Source organism: Coturnix japonica, chromosome 1, assembly GCF_001577835.2.
Source record: "Coturnix japonica isolate 7356 chromosome 1, Coturnix japonica 2.1, whole genome shotgun sequence".
In the NCBI taxonomy this organism is placed as follows: domain Eukaryota; kingdom Metazoa; phylum Chordata; class Aves; order Galliformes; family Phasianidae; genus Coturnix; species Coturnix japonica.
Genome location: NC_029516.1, coordinates 45,193,493 through 45,203,973, shown reverse-complemented (window position 1 = coordinate 45,203,973; position 10,481 = coordinate 45,193,493). Strand labels below are relative to the sequence as shown.

General features: G+C 46.7%; 2 protein-coding genes across 18 annotated transcripts in view; one reads left to right on the top strand and one right to left on the bottom strand.

Moving 5' to 3' along the window:
- Positions 1–117: 117 nt before the first annotated feature.
- On the bottom strand, positions 118–2,821 carry SNU13 (small nuclear ribonucleoprotein 13). Its single transcript, XM_015861234.2, has 3 exons — positions 2,696–2,821; positions 1,990–2,110; positions 118–1,069 (listed from the first exon to the last, which is right to left on the bottom strand). Exons 1-3 carry the CDS (start codon positions 2,696–2,698, stop codon positions 807–809), a joined length of 387 nt encoding a protein of 128 aa, XP_015716720.1. The 5' UTR covers positions 2,699–2,821; the 3' UTR covers positions 118–806.
- The window catches only part of MEI1 (meiotic double-stranded break formation protein 1), a 34,640-nt gene continuing 26,961 nt past the window's right edge, over positions 2,803–10,481 (top strand). For 16 of the 17 annotated variants that reach the window (XR_001554814.1, XM_015861023.2, XM_015860998.2 and 13 more), the window contains exons 1-8: positions 2,803–2,970; positions 3,108–3,231; positions 4,869–4,919; positions 6,435–6,508; positions 7,152–7,257; positions 7,953–8,156; positions 9,152–9,282; positions 9,808–9,922. Coding sequence is in view for 16 of the 17 variants with exons in the window: in XM_015861023.2 (XP_015716509.1) it covers positions 2,827–2,970; positions 3,108–3,231; positions 4,869–4,919; positions 6,435–6,508; positions 7,152–7,257; positions 7,953–8,156; positions 9,152–9,282; positions 9,808–9,922 (949 nt within the window). In the remaining variant the exon portion in view is untranslated. Of the gene's footprint in view, positions 2,971–3,107; positions 3,232–4,868; positions 4,920–6,434; positions 6,509–7,151; positions 7,258–7,952; positions 8,157–9,151; positions 9,283–9,807; positions 9,923–10,481 lie in introns of those variants that run through there. The other variant, XM_015861059.2, reaches the window with a different exon arrangement.

Here is a 10,481-nt window from a genome sequence, read left to right as displayed (position 1 = left end):
GCTCTCTACCCAAGAATAACTTTTGTATTGAAATGTCTTAGGAAGCCCAAGCTTTGCAGATCACTGTTGCAATCCATGCAAAGAAAACTGAGAATAACAATTCTGGCCGTTCCTGTATTTAGATTTGTCAGTAATTTTATTTTCTTTTTAAAAAAACAGCATTTAAAAATAAGTGAAATTAGAGATTTCCCCTTGTGCACTGCCGTACGATGTCAGCTCCCCATACACCCTCTTAGAGAAGCCTCTTGCCTGATCTGAAGGCAGGGTTGTGCTATGTGTACTGATCCTGGCTCCACCAGCTGCTTGCTACACAGTAGCCACAGTCCTACACTTTAGTCTATGCTGCTTCGCTTCAAAGCAACAACTCTGGCAGCCCAAATACACGTACTGTGCTGCGGAACCAACACACCTTACTCCCCCATAGAATAAACCATTCTGAAACAAAGATACACCTGTAAGAGGCTGAAGCATTAGGAAGCTAATGGGTAGATTACAAAAGCCCTGAGCAGGCAGATATGGAGATTGGAGGGGATTTTTTTTTCCTTTGAACGTCAAACAGTAAATACAGTTGTACAATCACTTTTCAAGAAGTAATACAACGAGAATGAGAGTTGGAGTGGAATAATAGAGAAAGGGAGGGGAGAAGAGGCAGAGACACTTGAAGAATTAAGCCGCTATTAAACAAAGATGTGATTTTTGAAATGGAACACTGATATCAAAACTATAACGTCATTAACTAAAGCTAGACATTAATTCCCCCTGACTTCACCTTTACCCATTCCACACACACTCAAGCTCAAGGGCGCTCAGACCAACAGTCTCTCTATAGCTTGCTGTACAGACTGGATCTGAGGTTTTAGCTGCGATCCCTCCTTGATAGTGATGGAGCAGGCGATGACAGGCCGGGAAACCCCACACGCCCGGCCTAGGGCCTGCTTGGAGCGCACGAACACATAAGGAACATTCTTGTCCTCGCAGAGAAGAGGTAGGTGCAGGATGATCTCCAAGGGTTCAGCATCGGCAGCCATCACTATGAACTCTGCTATTCCTCGGTTCAGTGTTTTGGTGGCTGCAAAAAGAAACTGAAAGTAAGTCTAGGTTCTGTGAAGCACATCTTGTGAACAACACTAGGAGATGCTGATGTCAGCACGAGCAAGAAGGGGCAGCAAGAGGGCAGGCCAAAGAAAACCATCAGCTACAGGGCCATGTAATAGCACAGCTCCAAGTCCAGAATGAACAGTTTGTGGTCAGCAGTGCACCCATGAGAAGAAGGAAGTTGACCCTTGGAAAACCCATAGCAGGTCCCAGGGAGGGATTATTCATAGGGTCACATCTGAGCTACTGCATCCTTCACAAAGGAGTGAGGCCAGCACAGGGAGAGCAGCTGGGGCACTCTGCAGATGAGAGACCAAGGGAGCTGGATCTGTGCAGACTGGAGAAGAACCAGCCAAGGTGGGATGGAGGAGAGTGACTGCTGCCTTCTGCCACTCCAAGGAGACTGCAGCGAGGATGGAGCCAGGTTATCCCCATGAACGCACAGCTTAAAGGACTGTGACTGCAGACTCTGACTGCTGCCTTGGGGAAACTCTGGAGATATGAGGAGAAAAAAAATCCTGGCAGAAGAGCAGTTTAAGCCATAGGAGACTGTGGAGTTTCCACGCTTAAGGACTTTTATTTTGTTCAGATGAAGCTTAACCAGATATGGCCTTGAGCAGCTCAGTCACGCTGTGAAGGGACATTCTCTGAGCTGTCTGAACTACAGAGCTCCCCTCAACTCCCAGTTATCTTATGATTTTAAGCTGGCAAGACACCTGGTCATCTCAGTGCCGCATCATATATGATCACAGTATATGCACCAGGAACACACTTTGAGCATCTAAGAGGAGGAAGGAAAGGGTCACTCGTGCCAGACCGAGCTATATAATATTCATGGCCACAGCTGGAGAAGAAAATACAATCTCCAGCCACAGCTTCACACAGTATTCCCACCTTCATTGGCTCCTTTGCGTAGCTGCTTGTAGTTGCAGGACTGCTGCACAAGGTCCAGCAGCGTCTTGGTGAGCTGCGCGTCAGCCAGTGGGTAAGCTTTGGGGTTCACCTCTGCCTCACTCTAGAAACCGGAGAAAGGGAAAGATGGGAGAGTGGTACAGCAGGGGCAAAAGAGTTTGTTCCGAGGGGCATTAGAGAGGCAGCATGTCTACCACGTGTAGTCCATTACTGAATCACTAAGGTTGAAAAAGAGCACCAGCATCACCCAGTCCAACCTTTAGCCCACCCCCACCATGCCCACTGACCACATCCCTCAGTGCCACATCCACACGGCTCTGGAACACCTCCAGGGATGGTGACTGCACCACCTCCTTGTGCAGCCCGTGCCACCGCAGCACCGCTCCTACTGAGAAACGCTTCCTGATATCCAACCTGAACGTCCCTTGGCGCAACTTGAGGCCATCACCTCTCATCCTACAGCTCCTACCGGGGAGAAGAGGCTGCCCCCACCTCGCCACAACCTCCCCTCATGCACCTATGAATGCGTGTATCACGTGTACCAGCCCACAACCCACCCACGGACGCCCTTCGGCACAGCCCCACGCAGCGCGGCCCCCACGTGCTCCCCGCTGCCCGCCCGCCGCCTCGGTGTGCAGGGGAGCGGACCCTGCCCGGCGCATCCCGCCTCCCCCCCGACCCCGCTCACCATGGCGGCGGCGCGGTGCAGCTCTCGGACACTCGGGGCCCAACGCTCGTGCGCGCAGCGGGCCGCACGCCGCCGGAACTGAGGGAACGGCGGAGGGAAGAGGCGGGCCGTGCCTCGCCGGGAGCCTGCCCATGGCGCGCCCTAGCGGCCGTGAGGCGATGGCGGCGGGCTGCGAGAGCGTGCGTGATCGGCACGGTGCGAGGTGGAACCTGCCGCTCCGACCGCCGCTGTGCCTCGCCTGCGCTGTGGAGACGCTGGGCGATGGCGGCGCCTCGGTGCGGCTTCCCCTTCCTTGTAGGCCTCGGTACCCCGCAGCCCGCTGCTGCCTTGAGGCAGGGGCACGGAACGCGGGGTAACGCTTTTAGTGCCGTTCGGGCAGGCCTGGATGCTGACGGTTGTCTCCCACCCGCAGCTGGTGCGGAAGAAACACGCGCTGTCCCGGCTGCGCGATGCCCTGGCCTGGCAGGCGCTGCCGGTCGTCCAGCTGCTGGCTCCAGACGAGAGGGGCTGCCTCTGTCTGATAGGAACGCTCTTCGGTAAGAGCTCCCACACGGCCTAACAGCACCAAGGAATTCCCTTTTTGTAGGGTTGGGTTGGAAGGGACCTCGAAGAATCTGGGATTTCCCTGACCCAGGCTTCTCCACATTCAGCTCCCCCAACAAAATGGCAGTAGACCACTGGAATACCCAATTCCATGCTCCTGCCAATGTTCTCCATTACATCTTGCTATTCCCCACAGAAAAGGGCCTCTCATTCCAACTAGAATAGGGTAATTAATTTCCCTCTCCCCCAAGGAGCAGAACTGGCATGTTAATAAAGCTCCCACAGCTTTCCTGAGCATCTTCACAGATCTTTAACCTTCATGGAGAACTGAGCGCTCTGGCTTATGGCTCTTCCCAGAACACCCTCTGTTCTGGTCTCATGCCTCAGTGCTTTCTCATCTATACTAAGATCCACACAGAAATGGAAGTGTGAACTTAAAAAGGGCGCTACAGGATTTACTATCAAATAGTACGGTATTTCTTTCTCCCACTGTCACTTTATATTAGCTGAAATCCTTCTAGCCATAGGACTGTGACACCTGTTTCTTCCTGGTGGGTCAGCCTCCTAGCAGAGCAAAGAGATGTTAGAAAGTGCCTTTCCAATAGTGGTCCTTCCGATCTCAGTAATCTCTCACTGTCTCTGCACAGCAGCGCTGTGGGTAAGGTCTTTGAAATCTCTAAAATCCTGTCAGAAGAGAAATAATGGTGTAAATGAGGGAACAGTCAGGCAGGAAGAAAAAGGTGGAGGTTATGAATGCAAATGCTTTCAAAGAGCAATTATACTGGGTTTCTTGAAGTCCACAGCCTCATTTGCACATCACAGATACGTGCTTTGCGCGAGGTGACTTACAAGCCCCTTCCCTTGCCACAACACTGAATAATTCAAGCTGTGTTTCCCAGCTGGTTTCCCAGCACAAACTGTGCTTTGCACATTGAAAACAGCTTTGTTAGAATGTTGTGCAGGTTGCGTTCTCTTGGTCACACAGATTTTTATTGAGCACTGTCTGCATGCAACCCTATACAGATGTGGAGGGAATAGTGCTTACAGCCAGTTCACTGCTTCACTGTAGGATCCTAAACCACATACCCCAGTAGACAGAGCTGTACTTGTATTTCAGTGCTCTGCTTTTAAGCAATCAGTCTGTGTGCCTCTCTGAAAAGATACACAGTTCATTTTTTAGGACAGCTTTGTGACTTTGCTGTAATTGATTGACATTTTCAGTACTGTAGAAGGAGAAGATGTGGTGATGAGTAAGAATACAGGTAAGATAGGAAGGACGTCTCACAACTGGGCTCTGACTCGTGTCATTCTATAGTGTTGTAATTCAGATGTGTGATGCTGGGCCATGCAGTGATATTCACAGTTTCATGTTTACCTACATAGGTGGAGCCACTGACTTCAACTACAAAACACACAAAAAACTGTGAGAGAACAGAACACCTTGTGCCCCTTTTTGCTGGTTATGAGGGCACCTTTTGCAGAATCCCCCCTCTTCTGACAGAGTTGGATTGGCTTCATGTGAAGCAGGGGTAACAAACTGGTACCGAAATAATGTGAAGCTATTTTTACAAGAAGACCCATGATCACAAGCAAAAATGAGTTCTGCAATTGATTGTGCTTTATCTTTCAGGGTTGTGTCATGCTGTGGAAGACAGTGATACCCAGGACCAGTTTGGCGAAGGTGAGGTGCAGATGCTGTGTGCCAGTCGGTGGCAGTTTGTGAGAGGCATCCGTTTGTCTGATAGTGGTAGTGAGGTGCTCAGCTTCTGCATAGCTTGAATTGGGAAGAGCTTCTATTTTCTATCAGTTGCAAAAATGATAAGCAGACCATTCCAATATTTTGGGGTGCATGTGCGTGAAGTGTGTGTGCATATAAATGTTAGCATTTCTCCCTCAGGTTTTGTGTGTGCTATCAGGTGGGTAGCACCGGTAAATAAAGCCCCATCTTTGGACCTGACCAAATGGAAATCTTCATATTGGTTTCACTGAGCTTTGGAATCTAGTGCTTTCTCCTCAGTACAAACAATATTTGCGACATACAGCTTCTAGATTCCTCTCTCTGAGCAGTCCTTCATTTGTAATCTGGAGGAAGTGCCTGCAGGGCTGAGAAGGGATGTCTGCAGTCCTATTAACCTTGGGCGTCTCTGCTGAGTCTTGTGATATTCACAGAGCAGTGATTTCCTCCTGTCCAGCAATGAGAGATGAAAGGAGATGTGACCAGCTCCTTTCAGAGAGGTATCAGTTTTCAGACACGTGCTTGAAATGTGTTGCAAAGGTGAGCAATCTTTCTGTCATGCTGCGGTTCTGCTGAGAGATGGATGATTTCAAACAGAGGAATTTTAACTTAATGGTACCCAATTATTGAATGTTCTTAGAAATAGAATGTTCTTGGAAATTCTGAGAGTTCCAGGCAGGAAAGGGCCATTACATCACCTATATATCATCTGCCTCAAGATACGCCTCTGCTCAGAAACTTGGCTCTTCATCTAAAGTAGGTCTCCTAGATAAACTCATGGTATTGCCCTGGATATACCAAGAGATGGTGCACCTACAAGTCTCTGGTATTATTTTTTTTAATGCTTTTTTAGAATACGAATAAAAAGAATGTGTTAAAGTACAGCGTGCCCTGTTTGAAATGAGTCATGCCATGACAAGAAGATATATCCAAACCAGCATACAGTTGTATGGAGTTATATTCTTTACTGCGTCTCAGTTGAGAGTCACAAGGATAAGCAGGGCCTCATTTTATGGAAAAGTATAGGGGATACCTGTGTATATATGTCTGGTAGACTGTAATGTTACCTTCACTGCAAGGCTGTTTTTAAAGGCCTGTTTTCATACTGTAGGATGCCCGCTCTACTCTATTCAATTATCATATTTATTCATGGTTTCAAGCTTGGGCTTTGTTTCCTTCCCTTCTTTATGTTTACTTGATGTCCTGATACACCCTTTGTCATTTCCGTGCATGGGTTGTGATGCTGCTAGAACAGGATTGCTGCTATAATGTTGCTGCAGAGAGCCTCAGCTGGGCTATCAGAAGTAATAGCATTGGGGCTCTGCTGTTACCCGGCTCTCTCAGCAGCCCCACGCTCATTTAATGGCTAAACTCTTTGCTCACTGGCCTGCTAAAGCCCCATGGAGGATGGATTGTGAATGCTCTTGGAAGTGAATTACTGATCCCATTTCTTCTGCCTAGTTCTTGTGCAGCTTATAGTGGAGCTGAAGTCAGAGCAGTACTTGCGCTGCATTCTGGATGAAAGCCAAAAAGAGGTCAGTGAAGATGAATTCCTTACCCTTCCCTTCAGTTCTCCAGAGGTTGAATTGATGAGAATGAGAGGCCCTGTGAGACTGCAGCTACTGCATTGGAATGCAGCTTCTACTGTAGTGGGATGTCCTAATGCCAGTTCCCCTGCTGTGATTTTGGCATTAGTGTCTCTTCTGGAGTTTTCCTATTGCTCCCATGGCATGCTGGAGCTTTATGGCTTCAGAATGCTTTCATGAAAATGCCTTCTTCAGATTCTTCTTTTCTTCCTTTCCTGTGTCAGTGAAATGAGGAGCTTTCACAGCCTTCTGCTGTCTTTATTCCTAAGTCTGTGGTAGTCCTGTGAGGTACAAAAAACTGAGGAACAGCAACAGCAGGTTCATCTGCTCTTGTAGGAGCTGGAGAGGAAAGGGGCAACAAAAAAGAGATTTATTGGATAAATTAAAGAAACACTGCTGCATTTTGGGGACTTAATAGGTGTGTTCAGAGTTTTCTTCTGATTTACCCTAAATGGTGAAAAGGACCCGGTTTAGGTGAAGATCCTGTTTTGGAGTGTTGTGCATTGCAGAGAGCTTACTGGTTTTTGTGTCTCTCTAACTGTGTACTGTGTTCTCAGCTGTAAAACATTCCCTTCCTCTGTCTCCTCTACAGCTGTGCAAAGCAACTACCAGGAGAGGCAGCCTGCCTACGTTCACCCTCTTGGGCAAGCTGGCAGATGCTGTCCCAGTCTTTGCTGACATACTGGTGGTCGAGCACAGTGAGTATCCTGTCACGCTCCACTGAAGGGTTGTAGTCACAGCCCTAGCACACACAAGCATGCATGCGCTGTCCTTCCCCTGCTGTGTGCATTTACAAAGGTTGCACAAGAATCCCGTCCCTGAAGATGAAGTGGCGCACAGACCTCTTGGGTTGCTGGTCAGTACCTCAGTAGTAGTTGTTGGCATTGTGCTCTTAGTCATCCTGACAAAAACAGCCTCTGAGAATTGTGTTTGTAGGTATGCCTTCTGGGCAATATGCATTGTTTTCCTCTCCTTGGTTCAGCCTCTGGATCTGGTGAGCATACTTAGCTCTTTGTTGAGGCGGTTGTGGTGGAAATCCATATGGTGAACAGTTTTCTCCTTAGGCCATTCTTTACTGTACCTCTGCTCAGAGACTCTTAGAAGCATTCCCAGTGTCCATAAATGTTTGTCTGGATCAGAGGTAGAAACAGCGGTGAGGTAGTACAACATCCACCAGTATTTGTTAATCTATGTACACCAGTCTGTGCAGTGGGCTTGTGCAAGTTGTGCTGGTTTTGACTGGGAGACCATATAGTGAGTGGCTGTGTGGTGCTTGGCTGCCTGCTGGATTTAAAACACAGCACAAGAGGGAATTAGGCTGATGCTTTAAAAAAGTCAGTTCACAAGTCAGTTCATCGGTATGAATGTTTGCCATTTCTGTTCCTCACACTAGGTAATTTAGTGGATCATCTGCTGGTGGGCTTGGTGTACCCAAATGAAGGTGTAAAGGCTGCTGTCTGCTACTTGTATGGCAAGCTGTACTCCTCTCCTGTTGGCACAGAAAAGCTCTCAGCACACTTTGAAGAAAGGCTGTGTGGCCTCTTCTTGAATACTTTTGGCCACGCACAGACAAAGGAGCTGCAGATTAATTGTTTGGGTAAGGCACTGCTGAGAGAAACTGCAAGGTGCAAGGGAAGGTTTAGAGCAAAGAAGAAATCCTTGGATGATTTAGATACCCTGATGTGGGTCGGGCTCTAGAGGAGCTGCTTTTCTGCTTGTTTGAAGCAATCGATCCTTTCTGTTACTAGACAACAGTGAAATAACCCAGAAATGCTGTTGTGCTTCCCCAGCTTCTGTTGTCCCTAAAGTCCCATGGTTGCCTAGCACTGATTAATCTTCAGAGTTTCCTCAGGGTTTGCACTGTGATTTGACTTGTCTGAATATGATGCTACCAGACTCAAACTACCTGAATGCAAACACAGGGCACAGACAGGTGGGTTCTGTAGCATCAGGACAAAATAACATACGGAAGGGAATGATGATTTCTTTGAAAGTTGATCTCACACCTTATCCCTTGTGAATCTGTGCCAATGTGTACAGATGATTTGCATCAATACCTGTAGCAGTGCTCTATACTTTCAGACTGAAGAGTATTTTTTTTCTATGTGTGTGGATGTCCTTTAACGAAATGCAGCCTTTTCAGCAAGAGCCTGTGAAAATAGAAAGGGAAGATAAATGCCACGGCTCTAGGAAGTATTCCAGGGAAAAATATCTAGTTAACTGTTTGGCTGTAGTGTGGAGAAAAATGCAAATCAAGAGCTCTCTAAAGAAACAATTTAAGGGGAAAGTACTGGAGCACAGAAGATAATGAAAGTGGAAAGCTTGAGGGGTCATTTACTACTCCACATACAGATCTCTCAGGAATGGGGAGCAATCAGACCTGTCAAAAGGAACCAGTAACAAGGGGTTGCAAGATGCATGGCTCATGACACTTTCTGTTTATGTAAGTCAGAATAAGCTTGCTCAACTCGAAGTTAGGGTCTTTGCTCGGAATGCTGGAAAGAGAAGGAAGCAGACAAGTCTTTGACTGTAAGTACTTCTGAATGAATCCCATGTCCATTATGATGCTCACTTTTGCTCCCCTTTTTGCAGGTTTGTTGAAGGAGCTGCTGAAATCTGACCGTTTTGTTGCCATTCTTATGAATAATTCAAAACCAGAAGAAGAATCTGAAAACTCTGATTTGTTAGAAGGGGAAAATCCACTTCCACTCATTCTTAAAAAGGTGATTGATTAAATAGTCTTACAGCATGCAACCTATGACTTTTTAACACATTATCCCTTGTTCTGAGTTGAATTGTTAGTAGATGTAAGAGTTTGATAGCCTGTATTGAATTTTTATTAGAGGCATTTGGGTGCCGTTGCCAACACTCACCAGCAATAGAGACTTCAGTGAAAAATGTGGACACCACCACAGATCTCCTTAGTGTTCATTCCTGTGTCCTGGAGTTTTCCTTGTGTCCTCAGCTGGTTTAACTCACTGACATTTAAGTTCTGATGCAGCTCTGGTAGTGCCAACATGACTAAATATTGAGGTGGAGCTATTCCTATTCATAGTCTTATTTATTTTGGTTCTCACACTGTGTTTTTGAGTGCATTTAATCTCGTCTTGCCAAGTTTAACCAGTGAAATGCAGTTTAAAAGAGAGACCTTCATTTATGTTTAAAATTTTTAGGGTTAGAGAAAACTGTTACTACTCATACCTGCACTGTTGACTTTCTCCCTCCTTTTTGCTTTTGTTTCACAACAGTTGTTGTTGACTAGAGATGAGATGTTACAGGCAGCAAGCTCTCACTGTATGGCTGCAGTGCTGGTTCACTCTCCCAGCAGATACGCTCCTGCCTTTATCCATGCTGATGTCCCAGGTGAAGAAGTGCAATAACATTGTATTGTCCATCTCCCTGGCTTTTTGTTCTAGGAAGCAGTCTGGCTCCAAGCAATCCATGGATGACATAATCTATGCAATGACCTTTTAGTATCAGTAGAAATGTCTAATGTGATTTTAGAAACAGTAGTGAAGAATGAGTTTTCAATTGAAGGTATAGAAGTAGCTGCCAACGGGCAAAATGGGACTTCCTCAGCAAGAATTTGGTCAAGGAACCTCTTGAAGTACAGGTGCAAAGTCTAAACTGGCTGGGTTTCCATCTTATCTTACTAAATATTGTGAATTTTCATAGAATTTGATCTAGTAGATCTGGCTTTGGAATATAGCTTTAGGAGATGGTTCGTTGTTCACTCTACTCCCAGAAGACAGAAGTGCTTTGATTTTGCGAAATCTTTGTGAAATATGAAAGTTCTTAGGGGAAAAAAAAAAATCACTGCATCCGTGTTAAAGCTTGCTTTGTGACTTCATTTATGCCAGAGGCTAGAGCCACAATTCAGCTCCTGCCTGTTAAGTTTGTGCTGGGAAGAAGCCTGCCTGGG

Bases quoted from the DNA above. Each gene is read 5' to 3' on its own strand.
- SNU13 (XM_015861234.2), bottom strand. The intron at 1,070-1,989 runs GTGGGAATACTG...TTCTTTTTGCAG, and splicing joins ACGCAAAGGAGCCAATGAAG to CCACCAAAACACTGAACCGA.